The sequence below is a fragment of the Lissotriton vulgaris genome, chromosome 4_1, assembly GCF_964263255.1.
Source record: "Lissotriton vulgaris chromosome 4_1, aLisVul1.2, whole genome shotgun sequence".
In the NCBI taxonomy this organism is placed as follows: domain Eukaryota; kingdom Metazoa; phylum Chordata; class Amphibia; order Caudata; family Salamandridae; genus Lissotriton; species Lissotriton vulgaris.
The window spans coordinates 552215714-552232782 of NC_141691.1; the positions used below are offsets into that span (position 1 = coordinate 552215714).

Consider the following 17069-nt stretch of genomic DNA (forward strand, 5'->3'; position numbering starts at 1 on the left):
TCAGTCTGAGCTTCCTTCTCAATGTTCCAAGGTAAAAAAAGAAAACCACACACCCCCCCCCACTGTTGGTTGGGCCGGTCCATATATACTTCTCTATGTTAGCTTCTTCCCGTCATTATTTTTTAGCTGTGTTTTTTTTCAGAACTCCAGTGCACAATACAGAACCCACATTCACTAATCTGTAAAACAAGCTCTTTAGTAGCTGAAGGCCCTGCACTGAAAAACGAAGAACATTGCTTGGTCGCACGACTGCCTTCCGTTTACTTAGCCAGAGCTAAAAAAAAAAAACAATACACAAATACATGTAAAAATAGTTCACAATCCATTAGAACCAGACCAATTAACAATAAAAGATTTGTTTGAATTACCTGTATTAACCCTGGCACAATCTCCGGTAGCAGCTGAGCCAGCACCTCTTTCGAAACTCTCTCCGTCACCTTGGTTTGCATTTTGATTGCTGCCAAATTGATGGGATAGTCTGCTGTCTGTATTATCGGACACAGTACTTTAATGCACTGGTCTGGGCTTATGGACGTAGCCAGAGTACCAGCAGCTTCTTCTGCAGCTCTTACCACCTGAAACAATTGTCAAACACTAGATAAATGATCTCGTTAAATGGCAACGAAAAAACACTACGTGCCATCTTTAACGATGCTGGGGTATATACCAGGTTCTCTCAGTCGACTTATCATGAGGCTAGAAATATCCTAGCCTCAAAATGATGCTCCTAAAACATTCACCGTTGCTGTCAAGACATGCAGTGCCATTTATCAAGGTGCATGCAGAATGTTCCCAGACCAGAGGCTGCGAGTGGGCACCTGGACAGGTACAATTTACTTCTCTCACTTACTGCAGCTGGTAGATGGTCACTTTCCGCCCTAGGCCCGTGAAACTGAAGCACTTGCTTTTAGCATAGAGGTCTAGCTTGTAGGTTAATAGGGCAGTAGCACCATGGCCTGATCAACCCTACGGGATACCCTCAGACAGCAAAAATCTGTTCTGGAAGGCAACTGTGGGTACCGGTAACACTAGCTCTGGTAGAAGCTGTTCTCTGGCAGACCAACGAAAGCAAGCGCCAGATAAAGGACACTTTTATTGAGGTGCTATTGTTATTATCACTTCTATTGCTTTTTTAAAATGTATTTTTGAATGTTGGCGTTGCGTATGTATTTGCAGGTCACAGATTTATTTACCAAATTTGCTGGCTAGTGTGCCCATTTGTTTGAACGAGCTCACTCGTGCAAATTCATCACATGAGGAAATGAGCCCACTCCAATATTAGCAAAAGGCGGTGTAGCTTCTAATGTACGAGTTACTTACCTTCGGTAACAATGTGGTAGAGATGATTCTAGCCGCAGATTCCTTAACATAGAATTATCCCCAGACGTGAGACTGGATCGGGCAAACTTTTTTGCCACAGCATCCATGCGCACCAAGGGGGACGGCATCACGCGACTCCGCCCAGGCGTCGTCCACGTACATGATGTCAGCGAGTTCACATAAGTCCCACCCCGGCGCGCCTACGTCAGTTTTCTTCTGAGAACCTTTCCGCACAATAGCGCGGAGCCACCAGACAAACTGTGGGAGCATGGGAACAGTGTGCGAAAGAGCAGAAAAAGTGGAAAAAGGACTAGTGGCGAACAACACCATAAGGAGCAGTGCCAACACTGCAGTACCCAAGGGCAGGGAAAGAAGAAAGAACAGAGCACAGCCCTGAGCAGCATCCCTGCCAGCATGCAGACAACCCCCCCCCCGAGGCAAGGAACATATGTAAAATGTCATGACAACATGTAGCAGGAGTATAACCCCAACCAAGAACTCAAAGGGGGACCAGTTCCAAGACAAACAGGGAACGACAAACCTCCAAGACACCCCCAGCACAGAGAATGATAACCCCCCAAAAGAATAAGGCAAGGCACGGCCAGATGACTCAATTCTATAGGTCTGCAGAGGAGCCAGGACCCTTAGTAACAAAGAGGGAGGGAGGGGAGGGACGATAGTAAAGGCAAGCCTCAAGCCCAGAGCAGAGGGGCACAGTAGTACCAATAGACCCATCCTCTAAAGTGCCAAAGAGGAGGAGAGGATCAAGAAACAAGACAATCATCCTGTCAAAAGAAAGAAAGAATGCACTCACAGAAGGTCTAGCCACCCACCGGGAGGAGAGTGCAGAAGCCAAAGGTCCTCGCAGAACGGGGAGGAAGGGCGGGCCGGGAAGGAATCTGCAGCTAGAATCGTCTCTAGCAGATGCATCGTTACTGAAGGTAAGTAACTAGTACATCTGATAGAGACTACTATCCGCAGATTCCTTAACGTAGAATAGATACCCTAGCCATACCCACGGGGAAGGAGGGTCAGCCTGGACTTAACACTGGGGACTACTCCAACAGACAGGGTGGGGAGCCCCGCCCTCCAGGCAAGGGGAACCTCCACAAGCAGAACACCACCGACCCAGAGGGGTGTGGGAGAAGAAAGAAGAAAGAGGAAGCCTGTTCACATTCAACAGAGGAACCCAGGGCAGGGCCGGGGAAGGCTGCAGCACCCCACGCCCCTACAAGCCACAGAACCTCATCCAACGCCAGGGCAAGGAAGAGGAAGAAGAACAACCTAGAGGGCACAAGGAGACAAGGGAAAAGAAGGCGAGCCGACCACAGTCAGAAGGTAACAGACCAGACAGAACTGCGCTGACAGCAAAAGGAGGCAAAAGCAGGAAGAATAGCCCGAAGCCCCCTGGAAGACCGGGTAGGCGACGCCTGAAGGGGGGTAACAACCCCATCTCAGTCGCTAGGACAGAGAACACGAAGGCGAAGAGGAGCCCGGACACACCTCAGCGAGGGTCCTACACACAACTCAAAGAAGCAGAACCAGAACCACGACCCCAGGCTGCAGGCAGTAGGCCAGACCCGGCAAACCACACTGCGACCCCGGAGAAGAACACCCCGGGGAGCCACCATGGTGTTCCAATCCAACAAGAGAGTTGCATCTGCAACATACATAAACACCACATAGAGCAGTGAGCAGAGGCCGGAAGAAGACCACAATTCCCTAGCACAGCGCAAGCTATACAACAGCTACCACTACCCCACATAGGGTACGTTAAGTCCCAAGACATGGGAACCCTGTTTGGAAGAAACTTCCGCAGCATAGGAAAAACGAAAGAGCTGCAGGGAAACAAACCCAGCAGAAGGCTTGTCAAGCAGCCCAAGAGCAAACAGAAGGCCTAATCTCAGGGTCAATCTGCGCAGATAACTCAAGCAAAAACACACACAGGAAACAAGGGCCGCCCAGCAGCCAACAAGCCACAGTCTCAGCAAGGAGGACTCGAGTGGCCATAAAACACACAGCACAACAAGGGTTATTCACCCAAAGGAAGGTCCAAGAACCAGATCAACTCACCAGTCACTGAGGGGGGAGAAGGAAGAGGAGGAGAACGAAGCCCTGCCAAGAACCTCTGGATGGCAGAGTCTGCCGGGGCATGGAATAAGTGCCATCGAAGGGAAGGTCAACCAACCGTTCCCTACCATTCTCTGGGAACACCGCGTCCCTAAGCCAAGCATGTCGGCGAAGGGCTACCGAAGAAGCCAAGGCACGACCCAGCACCTCAGATATGTCCAGATCGGTGCGAAGAATAAACATTGCTAGCTCCCGGCTATCCAACGCATGGTGCCGCAAGTCGATCTGAACAGACTCATGTGACGCAGCACATCCCATGGGCTCGGCCGAGTTCCACAAACAAGAGGTGGCCTTAGCCAACACACATAAGGTGTTTAGAGCCCGCAGGGCAGCGCTAGTCGAGGCGAACATGTTGCGTCCCCAAGAGTCCAGCCAGCAGGCTTCCCGGTACGGCAGAGACAACAGTGGCGGCAAGGAGGGAAAGGCAGTCCGCAAAAGTGGGCTGGAGGCAGTGGGGTGGAGGGAAAGACACGCCGGGTCATGTGACGCAGGAAGGTGCCGGTGCAGGAGGTGTTGGGGCACAGTGCCCCCTGTGGCGGACAACTGCAAGTCCCCATCAGGGAAGAAAGGAGTGAACCTTCAAAAGGAAGCAACAGCTGGAGGAAAACTTCCAGCAGATGATCCGCAGGGAAATGGGCAGCTGGCTCACCCATGCGCAAAATACCCACAGCTGTGGACATAGCGCAAGCGAAGGCCCCTTCCGCCTCTGTAGGTCCCGCAGTGTAGAAAGCAGCTCCTCTGAGGGCGACGGCTGCAAACTAAGGCGGCCGTCCCCAAAACCAAACGGGCAGGAAAAGGACAGACCTGAAAATTAGAAGGAGGGACGAGGAGTGGGGAACCTGACTCTCCTCTGCGAAAACCGCTGCCTGGGGACTTGCGAGGAGCCGCCTTTCGATGACGCCGGGGAAAAAGCCACCACGCAGCAGCCTGTATCGGGTGAGGACAATACCAGCAGGCACCCAAACTCCAGAGAAGAGGGAGCCTCCGAAGACGAGTCTGCGACTCAACGCCTGTCCGACACCGTAGAGTCCGCCACCTGAGGCAGGACGTCATCACCGTCCGGCGCCGAACAGGTCTCCCCTGCTTCACACACAAATAGGTCAAGGGGTGGCGCCGGACCTGCGCCAACTCGCCCTCCGGCGAGGCAGCCGCCTGGGTTTAGAGGCGAGAGGGACCCGGGAATGGACAAGGAGTCCTCCGCCAGTCTCGACCCAGAATGGGGCGTAGGGGGTCGGCCAACCCATATGGCACCGCCAAGGTCGATTCAACATCCGACTCGACCTCCGATGAGGCAGCCACCTGCATGGAGGGATGAGAGGTGCCCCGAGGGGGATGAAGGGACCCCTTCCCATAGTGGGGCGAGAAGTGTCCGCCGACCCCTGTGGCGCCGCAAGGGCCAGCAGCTACCGGCGCCGTAGCCGAGTCACCTCAGCGGTAGACAAGGCCACTACCTGTCCAGAGGGCCGAGGGGGGCTCAGGGATGCGACCTGAGCCCCCGCGAACTCCCACGACACCACAGGGACTCCTGCAGGAGTCTGCGGCGAAGCAGAGGCGCCATGGTCCGAAGGAGGGACCCCCGAAGGGCCGCACCCCAACGGCACCACACTCTCCAAGTCTGGAGCCGAACCAGTCGGCGCCGGAGCTGCCGTGGAGGGCCCCACACCATGCAAGGGATCTGTCGACGTCCCAGTAGGGGGAAGGAGAAGGAGGAGGAGAAGCCAGCGAGGCCTGCAAAGCCACTGCATATTTCTCCATTTGGGCTCATGACGCCCCTTCACCAGGAAATGGTGGATAGGACGAGACGCGGGCTGCATCACCCACGGAGAGCCCATGCCTCCAACAGGCCGGAAACCAGCCCTCGGGGACAAATTGCAACACTTACCCACCAGGGAGCAACGCTCGTGTGGCGCAGGAGAAGGATGGGGCTGACGACGACCGCTTCCAGAACCTTACACTGAAGCTGAACGAGGTGAAGAAGCCGACCTGGAGAGACGCGCCAAGAGCAGTTTCATCCAGCGCTCCCGCCGTGACTTCGGCTTCAACTATTGGCACGCCTAACAGTCAGGGGAGGCGTGATCTTTCCCGAAACACCACATACAAATGAGGTGAGGGTCCGTCGCCGACATAAGACGTCTACATGACGTGCAAGACTTAAAGCCCGAAGGCATTCACACACTGTTCCACACAGATAAAGAGAAAGACAAAGAGGCCCAAACAGACCCAGAACACAGACCGGATCCGTGTTGCACACGGAAAAGGAAAAAAATTATGTAGGCGCGCAGGGTTGGGACTTATGTGACCTCACTGACGTCACATACGCGGACGACGCCTGGGCGGAGTCGCGTGTTGCCGTCCCCCCCGGCGCGCAGGGATTCTGTGGCAAAAAAGTTTTTCGGATCCAGTCTCATGCCTGGGGGTAATTCTACGTTAAGGAATCTGCGGCTAGTAGTCTCTATCAGATACAACCATTACAGACTGCCCTATGTAGAGTGGTCACTTATGTTGTGTTTATTTTATGTTTTTAGCAACTGGAATACCTGGGAGGTGGGGAAGCGACTGCTCAATAGTTTTTATGAAGGGTTTGGTATGGGGATGATACCTCTGTCAACACACCTCATTTGGAACACTCAAGAGAAAAGCAGGCATTGAAGACAGGGAGAAATATGGTGTACTTGCCCTTTGACTTTCATTTCAAGTAAGGAGGTGTATTGACACAAAAGGTTTAGTGTTATCAACATGTTTTCAGGTGATCTGGTGCATGGGTTAGAAGAACTTCTAGACTAATGAACAACATATAAGTCAGGCCAACATATAGAATAATGAACAACATTTAAGTGAGGCCACTATTTTGTAACCATAATTTCAATAATCAATATGCTGTAATATATTTATTTTAATGATTGTTATTTTCACCAGTATGGAAGAGAGAAGTGCAACAGTATGTTTGAAGAGAGATGGGTTATAGTATGATTGTGTGAAGGTTGGAGAGTAAGATTGTGAATGAATTGTTTTTTGTGTAATTAATTATAATGACTATGTATCTGTACAAAAAGAATATATTACAGGCATAGTGTTATGTTTGTACTTTTTTTAGTAGAACAATAAATAATATATGTTTCTATTTGATGTATTTTTTGTCTCTCTGATTGTCGTGGTATGTGCCTCTAGTTTGTGATAAGAATCATTAATTGCCCGAGTTCTTTTTTTGTCAATTAGAAGAAAAGAAACCTAGCGTCACAAGTTGTAGGACAGTGCTTTCTCGAACTGCGTCTATTCAATGCAGGGAATAGATATACCCGGATGGCTCCACAGTATAAATCAGGAAATTAGTCCTAACCTGTGTACAAGACAATATTATCTCCAGCAGCTTCCTTACCACCTTTATTATTGTCGGGCATCTAAGACTCTTGTAACAGAATCGAAATATGGTCTGAGGCTGTCAGTCTCCGAGGCAACATTCTCATCCTCAATGAGGTTACGGAGAGAAACTCTTCACCTCAACAAGAGTCAGTTTATTATTGGCCTCACATAACAAGTTAGAAAGGTGTAGGTAGAACAGAGCCAGGCCGACGTCTGGCACAGCAATAAAGGAATAAATGGAGTACAGAGACAAAGAACGGACCAATGCCGCAAGGATGGAAAGTGATGTGGAGGGCACGGAGACATTTGCTTTTTGCTATGAGTACTGTTGGAGCTGCAGTTGAAAGCAGAGACGGCTCCTCGGCTAAGGCGGAGGAGAGTCACCCCACTGCTTTTAAGCAGTGTCACTAAAGGAAAAATAGAAAGATAATAACTGTAAGTTATTATCATTTTATTTGTTCCCTGTTGAGGCAGCTTGACGGGTGAGGCGGGGCTGCTCTGCTGACAGAGATGGGGAGGAGTGGTTTGCACTCCCTAAAGTGTGCAAGAATGTTTTGCCGGCCTAACATTCATGCGCACTTTGCATGTTCTCCACCCAGACAGCATTACAGCCTACATAAAGAACATACCCAGGTCCTTATTCCCTTGCTGAGCACCGAACTATGGCACCAAGGCTAATCACAATGCTTCATTGCAGCAATGTGATTGGCTCAGGGGAGCCTGGGTGCTTACCAATCCCAATGCTGCAATGGAGCTGTTGGGCATGGCCCTTTTTGCAGGGGCATCCCTGAACTTTTTGCCTTCCTCCTAGTCTTTTTTATGACCTGGTGTTGGTGGTTTTAGGACTCTGGGCACTTTAGCACGGCTGTCCAGTGTAAAGTCCGTGTACTCTCTGTGGTAAACATCGTAAGATTGGTCTACACCTGTTTGGCGTATGTCAGTCCCTTGTAAAGTGGTATCTCAGATACCCAGGGCCAGTAAATTAAATGATACTGGTGGGCTTGCAGTGCTGCTTGCGCCACCCACCAGAGTAGCCTTTTAAACCTGTCTCAGGCCTCTGCCATTGCAGGGCCTGTGGGAGCAGTTTACTGCCGCTGTGATGTGGCACAAAGTGGGTGCCACGTCTGTGACTCCCCTTTTACTACATATCCGTCACCCCTAAGGTAGGCCTAGCTAGCCCTATGGGCAAGGTGCATGGTAAGTAAAAGGTAGGACATGTACCTTAACTATGTGGCATGACCTGTTAGTGACAAGCAGCCATTTTGGTTTCTCACTGCTGCTCATAGGAATGCATTGGGGACTCCCTGATAAGTGTTTCAGTGGTAATTTCTAATATGAGAGGAGCAGGGTGGTCAAGTTTAATGTTTGGAATAGTAATAATAAATGCTGCATAATGGTGTGCACAGATTTATTATCACTAATAGAGAAATGACACTTTTAGAAGTTGGCATTTCGGTGTGCTATGTGTCTTTGTGCCTGCCTGATGTGTATTGCATGTCTGGCTCTGGAGTGCCAGGGACTGGGGAGGTGCTGTGGCTCCTGAGGGGCTGGGTAAGTCAGCGCTAGGCTGAATAGGCAGATCTGCATTTGGAGTAGTGGGAGGAGTAGTGCCTGACCCTGAATAGGTCTGTGCCTGCCTTAAACAATGCTGGCTCCGCCCCCCCTGTGGTATGTCTGGGGCCAAGACCTACACTGACAATGAGGGTGTTTGAGCACTGTATACAAATATTAAGTGCACCCCAGAACAGGTATGGACCGGGTGCAGAGCCCTATGTACAAAGACATTACTAGTATAAATAATGGGGCTGTGACCCCATGAAAGTTGTTGCTTTCTTGGAGCTGTGAGGCTGAAGGACTGCTGGGCAAGGAGGAACTTCTGTGTGACTCAGTTCCTGGTACCTGGGGGTCCCTACATGCTGGCCTGCTTGTGCCCAGCTCTGCCCTTGGTGGCATTGGACTTCCCCCAGGTTTGTTGGGGAGCTGCCTGCCATTACGCCAAAGAAGCGTGCTCGGAGAACACTGCCAGGCGTGAGGGAGGAGATCTGCCAAAAGCGCAGGCTGAGCGCTTTTGCTTCCTTGCCCTCACTGTGCCCCCAGCGCTGTGCCTGTGTGCCAGCAGCGTGTGCTGGGGATTTTTGGATCTATTTTCCTTTGATCCCTAAAGGGAGGGGGTTCCTGCCTTCCAGCGCCCGGTGAGCGCTCGTGATTTTATGTCCTTGACCGGTGGGAAGGGGCCGCAGGAGCAACAGAGACTTTGCTCCAAGAATCAGCCGAGACCGGAAGTCAGGCAGTGAAGGCCTAACTGTGGGAGGGGCTGGCCAGAGAAAGCAGTTCCGAAGAGTAAGTCAGGCAGAAGTTTGCCTGGTTGTGAGCTGAGTCCCACGAGGAGGATCGCGTCGGGAGCCTCTTGAAGGCTCCGTGCTTGGGGGAAGCAGTGCTCCCCCTCTCCCGGCCCGAACATGGAGGAGGAAGCCGACGAGTGCCCAACAGGAGGGAGCAGAGTCTCCCGGTCCGACACAGCTGAGGGCTACGAGGTCCACAGAAGGTGTGAAGAGTTCGCTACACGTTTGCCGATGGTTCGGCACCAGGGAACTGATGGAATTGGCCAGACCTCAGCAAAGGAGACGGAGCCCGCAGAGATACCCCGGTGAGTGGGGTTGGAGAGGGCACACGGTTGGTGCCGATTGATTGCACCAGGAGAAGCCCGGTGAATGAGGCTCCCCAGGCACTGTTGGTGCTGGTGCTGATTCTTCACAGCTGCACCGCGACAGTGGGGGCCGCTGCAACATTGGGGCGTTCTTTGTAGGAGACCATGGTGAGTTGCACCTCCTCCCCTTTTCCCATTGTGCACATTTGTTGGGGGTGCATCGGCAGCCAGAGGGGCCAGTGTAAAGGCCTTGTGAGGGCAAGTCTGCTGTAAGGGGGCATTGCGGCGCAAGCCCAGGACAGGGCCCCCACAACACTGACTGGTAGAGAGCAAAGCCCTAAGGTGATGTATGCACCTGGGCAGTGTTGCTATGGTGCACTGTCGAGCTAATGTAATTAATGCCTAAAGTGCTTTATGCTCAATGTACTATGATTTATGCATAACTGGTTTATGCCTAATGTGGATACATAATGTGTGTGTGCCTAAATGCTAATGCCAGTAGCTGCTGGTTGTTTTATATTTACTACATGCATTCGAATGGTTGTGACAGTGGCCCGATTGGCCCTGTCCTGTACATAATGCCCTGTAAAGTATATCCTAGTGCCAGGTAGCACAGTGTATGTTTGTGATTATGATCTAATGTGTTTATGAGTACTACAAAGGCTATTTTTTATATAAGCTTCAATGGAGTTTCCTTTGTGGTGTGCCTAGTGTGCTGCTACTGTGTGTGTGTGTTGCACAAACGCTTTACACATCGCCTATGGGATAAGCTGCAGTGCTCCAGTCAAGCTACCAAGGGGGTGAGCAGGGGTTATCTTTGGTGTGTAACTCCCTTGCCCTGACTAGATTGGTGGTTTCTGCCTGCCTTAGGCGGGTGCCCTAGCCAACCAGAAATCCCATTTTTAACAGGAGCGTTGCGATTGACTCAGGGGGGTCTGGGTGCTCTGTTCCGGAGAGGATGACTGAGAGAACGGTGAGACGTGGTGAGGAGGTAAATATTTTTATTTTTTACACCCTGTCCCGGCTCCCACACCCCCGCCCTCCACCCCGATATATGCTAGCCTCCGTTGGTTCAAAGTCAACTTAGGTGGCAATGCACCGTATTGATAAAAATAAAGTTACAGAAACATATACTGGAAAATCTCCTGGAGCTGTGAGATTCAGAATCAGTGCTGTAAGTGAAAAAAAGGAAATGACAACACAGTAGTGGGGGTACCTTCATGATGCCGATGTATCACTTTTAGCACAAGCCTGAAATCAAAATAAAGTCAAGTATCTTGGAAAACACATTATAAAAGACAGACCTCCTACGGAGCAAGGCATTCCCATTTTCACCAATGGTTCCTACCCTCAGGTCTACATTATGAGAGCTCCAATGTGGGGGTGTTAGTTCTGGTGGTCCCATTAAATCTGGAGGTGCAGAATTAACAAGGCTCACAGGTTGAATTCTGAGAAGGACTGCAATTAAAAAGAATAATTGTAAGTTCTCCTCTGTAGTTTATCCCGAGACTACTTCCAAAAGCCAAAACCCCATGGCAGGTCTGAGTTGACTTTACGCACCTCTGAAATTCCCATTAGGGCCAGTAACAGGTTATTAAACAGCACATTGTGGCATATAAATGCACACATTAATTTACATTTATATACAAAATTCCAATGTGTCCAGGCTCCACCTAAAGAACAAGTAACTTACTTTCGGTAAAGCTCTATATGTAAGAAACATAGGTTAGTTAAAGATTCTTTACCTTAGAATCCCCCCCAGGCGTCAGACTGGATCCGGAAAGTTTTTCGTCAGCAGTACCCCTGCATGTCGGAAGGTGGCGTTGGTCGACTCCATGCTCGCCGTCGGCATCGTGGTTGCCGGGATGACGTTGCGGTAGCTACACAGAGGCCGACCTCGCACGCTGACGTCAGTTCTGTAGATGACTTTCCACGCCAGAAGCACAGACCTATGCAAGACACTGACCACTGGTGCACAAAACTAGGGCCCTGAAAAGATGTCCTTAACCCTAGAAGTGAGTTCGCAGAATGGGGAGGATGGGTGGGGCAGTAAGGAATCTATAACTAACCTATTTTTCTTACAGCTAAATCGTTACCGAAGGTAAGTAACTTGTTCATCTGAAAGAAACAGTTATAGATTCCTTACCTTAGAATAGATACCCCAGCAATACCAACCCTGGAGGTGGGTCTGCGAACCAAGTTCACACAAGAAAGTCCTGGAGAACAGAACGGCCAAAGAAGCCGTCTCTAGACTTGGCTGTCCAGGCAGCAGTATTTCGTAAACATGTGCAGTGATGCCCACGGAGCTGCTTGACAGATGTCACTTAGGGGTACTCCTCGTCCCTAAGCAATAGTAGCTGCCGTTGCCCTGGTGGAATGGGCGTGCAGCCCCACTGGAGGCTCCTTTGTTAGCAAAAAAATAGCAGGCTTTGCACAGAACGACCCACCTGGAGATGGCCTGTTTATTACGGCCCGACCTTTCTTAACACCAACGTAACCAACAAAGAGCTGGTCGTCCACCCGGAATTGTTAGGTGCGATCCAAGTAGAAAGAAAGCGCAGGTTTTGGATCCAGAAGGTGGAGCCTCTCTTCCTCTTTTGAAGGATCTGGAGGCGGAAAGAAGGTGGGCATAGTGATTATTTAGCCAATGTGGAAAGAAGTAACCAACTTGGGAACAAAAGAAGGTCTAAAACGACCTTGTCTGGATGGACAGCCAGAAAGGGAAGCTTGGAAGACAGAGCTTTCAGCTCAATCCCCCTGCGTGCAGAGGTGATGGCCACCAGAAAAGCAGTTTTCAAAGTTAGAAATCTGAGAGGACAGTTACGCAGTGGTTCAAAGGGAGCGCACATAAGATATGTCAGAAATAAGTTCAAGTCCCACAGGGGCATTACGAAGGGAACAAGAGTTAAAAGATGAGTTATGCCCTTAAGAAATCTATTTATAACAGGGGACTTGAAAAGAGAAGGCTGATCAGGGATCCTGAGGAAGGCTGAAATGGCCGAGAGGTACAGATTAAGAGTGCCCAGAGCTGAGCCCTGCTGGGCCAAAGAAAGGAGGAACAAGAGAAACTCAGAAAGAGGGGCAGAAAGGGGATCCACAACCTTTGCTGTGCACCACGCCACAAATTCATTACATCTGCAGGCGTATACAGTCTTAGTGGAGGGACTCCTGGCTGCCAAGATTACATCACCGATATCAGGAAGCGGGTCGAATGACGTCAACTGCCGAAGCTCAATCTCCATGGAAGGAGGTGGAAGCTGGACAGGTTCGGGTGGAGGACTGCTCCCTGCTGCTGCGACAGAAGATCGTCCCGAAGAGGCAGTCGGATTGGAGGATCGATGGCCATGTTGAGCAGCTCGAGATACCAGACTCTTCGTGCCCCATCCAGAGCCACAAGAATGACTTGGGCCTGGTCACACTTGATCTTCTTCAGCACTCTGGGCAGAAGTGGTATAGGCGGAAAGACGTATAGAAGACTGCGACTCCACTTGCTACGAAAAGCATCACCTAGCGAGTGCCACCTTGGAAATTCCAGCGTGCAGAATTGCTGACATTGCGAGTTCTCTTCGGTGGCAGATAGATCTAACTAAGGCTCTCCCCACAGCTGAAAGAGACCTTGCACCACCTCTGAGTAAAGACACCATTTGTGATCCATCATGCCCCAGCAGCTGAGCTTGTCTGCTCTGGCGTTAACCTGAACCTGCCAAATGTTGAACCACCAGGGATATGCCCTGATGTTCCAGCCATGTCCAGAGGCGGAGGGACACTTGTCATGGGGTCCACGACCTCACCCTGCCTTGTTTTTTGCAGTACCACATGGCGGTGGTGTTGTCTGTGAACACCTGGCTACTCTTCCCCTGACAGAGGGAAGGAATGCTTTGAGTGCAAGACGGATCGCCTGAAGCTCCAGAGGCCTCTGATCTCTGCCTCCCCCATCTGGTCACCCCATCCCAGAAGGGATAAGTCTGTCACCACTGTGTGTTCTGGTTAGGAAAGGGAGAGGGATCGGCCCAATCCTGTTTCGTGAACCACCACTGCAATTGTCGTGTAGTGCCCTCTGAGATCTGGACGCAATCAGACAGATTCCCCTGATGCTGCGCACACTGGAACTTCAGGTCCCACTGCAGAGCCCGGATATGCCACCTGGCATGATCTATAGCAGGATACAAAAGGCAATGAGGCCCAGCAGCCTCAAGGTCATCCTGACGAAACCCGGGATAGGGGCTGAAAGATCAGAATCATAGCCCGAATATCCCTGACTCGCTGTTCGGGAGGATAAACCCGAAACTGTGTCATGTTCAGAACCGCTCCGATTGAAGAGGAGGTTCTGAGAAGTGGTCAGGTATGACTTCAGCACGCTGATGGAGAACACCAGCGAATGTAGGATGTTGGCCGTAGTCTGGAGGTGGGAAACGACAGCCTGGGGCGAGCCTGCTTACAACAGCCAATTGTCGAGATAAGGGAAGACTGGAACCCCTGTACTGCACATATGAGCTGCGACCACTGCCATCACTTTCGTGTGAACACCCGACGGGCGCTGGTACGGCCAAAGGGGAGCACAGTAAACTGAAACTGCTCGTGGCCTACCGGGAACCGCAGGTAACAACGGTGGGCTGGCAGGATGGGGATGTGAAAGTGAGCGTCCTGCAAATCCAACGCTACCATCCAGTATCCAGGGTCTAGGGCAGACAAGTCCTGGGCAAGCGTTGACACCTTGAACTTCTCCTTCCAGAGGAAGGGGTTGACGTTCCAGAGATCCAAAATAGGACGCAGGCCTTTGTCCTTTTTGGGTACCAGAAAGTAATAGGAATAGCAACCATGACCTACTTATGGGGCAGGAACGTGCTCAATGGCACCCTTGGCCAAGAATGTTCCAGGTGTTCCTCTGACATACGATGGTACTAACGTGGCAAGGAGGGAAGGGTAGTCTTGAAGGGGTGGGAGTAGCCCCTTCAGACTATTTGCAAAATCCACCTGTCCGACGTGATGGTGCACCAGAGGGGGAGGTGATGGTGGATCCTGCCGCCCACTGGTGTTTGGTGGCCCTGAAAGATCAGACTAGGAGAGTTTGGAGGCTGCTGCAGAGGGTACTGTGGTGGACTGGCCCGCCTGCTGGCCCCCAGAACCACGCTGATGGTTCCCACGTCCCCGGGAGCGCTGGGGCTATAACAGCTTGTGCCGGCCTGTGGCTCTGGGCGGGACGTAGCGGGCACCCCTTCCTTAGCTACGAAAGGGGCAAAAGGCATACTGACCAGGACGGGTGGTGGAGAGGCCCAAGGACCTGGATATAGCCCAAGAGTCCTTAAAGCGCTCTAGCACGTTGTCTGCCTTGTCGCCGAAAAGGCAACGGACATCAAAGAGCATATCCATAAGGATGGATTGGACATCCCCGGAAAAACCAGTCGAACGCAACCAGGCGTAGCAGCGAAGGGATACTGATGTGGAAATAGTCCTGTCAAGTGGGTCGGTGGTGCACAAGTTACTACTTGTGTAACAATATATCTGTAAGAAACATTAGTTAGTGATAGATTCCTTACCTTAGACTATCCCCAGACCTCAGACTGGATCCGGAAAGTTTTTAGTCAGCAGCACCCCTGCGCATCAGTAGGTGGCGTTGTGCGGCTCCGAGTCCGTTGCTGGTGTTGTGAGCGCAGAGATGACGTTACGGAGACTACTTAGGCGCCACTCATGCGTGCTGACGTCAGGTCTGTATACGACTCTACGCGCAAGAAACGCAGAGCCATGCAAGAAATGACCACTGGTGGCATGAAACTAGGGCCCTCAAATGGATGACCTTAACCCTAGAAATCAGTTAGCAGAACGGGGAGGATGGGTGGGGCAGTAAGGAATCTATCACTAACTTATGTCTCTTTCAGATATATCGTTACACAAGTAGTAACTTGTGCATCTGAAAGAGACAAGTTAGTGATAGATTCCTTACCTTAGAATAGATACCCCAGCAATACCAACCCCGGAGGTGGGTCTGCGAACAAGATTACACCAGAAAGTCACGGAGAACCGAACGGCCAAAGAAGCAGTCTCTCTGGACTTGACTGTCAAGGCAGTAATGCTTGGTAAACGTGTGCAGCGAAGCCCACATAGCTGCCTGAAAAATGTCCTGCAAGGGAACGCCCGTCCCAAGGCAGTAGAGGCTGCCGCTGTCCTGGTAGAATGGGCATGCAGCCCCACAGGAGGCTCATTCTTGGCCAACGAGTAACATGCTTTAATGCACAGAACAACCCACCATAAGATGGTTTGTTTGCGCACGGCCCGTCCTTTTTTGGCGCCCATGTAGCCAACAAAAAGTTGGTCATCCACCCGGAACTGTTGTGTGCGCTTCAGACAGAACGAGAGCGCACGTTTTGGGTCCAGACGGTGGAGTCGCTCTTCTTCTTTTGAAGGATGCAGAGGTGGAAAGAAGGTGGGTAAAGTGATGGTCTGCCCAATGTGGAAGGGCGTGACAACCTTTTGGTCCTTAAAACCACCTTGTCTGGATGAACAAAAAGGAAAGGAGGTTTGGAAGAAAGAGCCTGGAGCTCACTCACTCTTCTGGCAGAAGTGAAAGCTACCAGGAAAGCCGTCTTGAGAGTGAGAAGATCAAAGGATAGTTATGAAGGGGCTCAAAGAGAGCGCACATCAGATAAGTCAAGACAAGGTTTAAGTTCCATTGAGGCGTAATGAATGGCACAGGAGGAAACGTGTGCGTAATGCCTTTCATGAAACGGTTAACAATCTGAGACTTAAAAAGAGAAGGCTGATCTGGAAGCCGTAGAAAGGCGGAGATGGCCGAAAGATAACCTTTGATAGTGCCCAGAGCAGAGCCCTGCTGGGCCAAAGAAAGAAGGAACAGAAGGACTGCGGAAAGAGCAGCAGAAAGGAGAACCACAGACTTAGCTGTGCACCATGCCACAAACTTGTTCCACCTGCAGGTGTATACCGTCTTAGTGGAGGGACGCCTGGCTGCCAGAATAGTATCACAGACTTCGGGAGGAAGATCGAAAGCTGTCAACTGTCGCCGCTCAATCTCCACGCATGGAGGTGGAGGCTGGACAGGTTCAGGAGGAGGACCGTCCCCTGCGACAGAAGAGCCTCCTGTAGAGGCAGTCGGGATACCAGTATCTTCGTGCCCAATCCGGAGCCAGAAGGATTACTTGGGTCGAGTCGTGCCAAATCTTCTTCAGCACTCTGGGCAGAAGTGGTATTGGCGGAAAGGTGTACAACAGACCGCAGATCCTCTCATGACGAAAAGCATCGCCGAGTGAGTGCCTCCTTGGAAATTCCAACATGCAAAATTGATGACATTGCGGGTTCTCTTCGGTGGCAAATAGATCTAACCAAGGCTCTCCCCACTGCTGAAAGAGCCCTTGCGCCACGTCCACGTTCAGACGCCATTCGTGATCCATCAAGCACCGGCGGCTGAGTTTGTCCGCCCCGAAGTTCAGAGAACCTGCCAGGTGTTGAACCACCAAGGTAATGCCTTGATGTTCCAGCCATGTCCAGAGGTGCAGAGCCTCCTGACATAGGGTCCAGGACCCCACCCCGCCCTGTTTGTTGTAATGCCACATGGCGGTGGTGTTGTCCGTGGACACCTGCACCACACTTCCCCAGACAG

General features: G+C 51.2%; 1 protein-coding gene across 48 annotated transcripts in view; it reads right to left on the reverse strand.

Annotated features, from left to right (window-relative positions):
* CLASP2 (cytoplasmic linker associated protein 2) overlaps positions 1-17069 on the reverse strand; it is a 1795600-nt gene that overhangs the window by 42776 nt on the left and 1735755 nt on the right. For all 48 annotated transcript variants that reach the window (XM_086964693.1, XM_086964694.1, XM_086964709.1 and 45 more), the window contains one exon: positions 369-575. In XM_086964693.1, coding sequence (XP_086820819.1) covers positions 369-575 — 207 coding nt within the window. The remainder of the gene's footprint in view (positions 1-368; positions 576-17069) is intronic.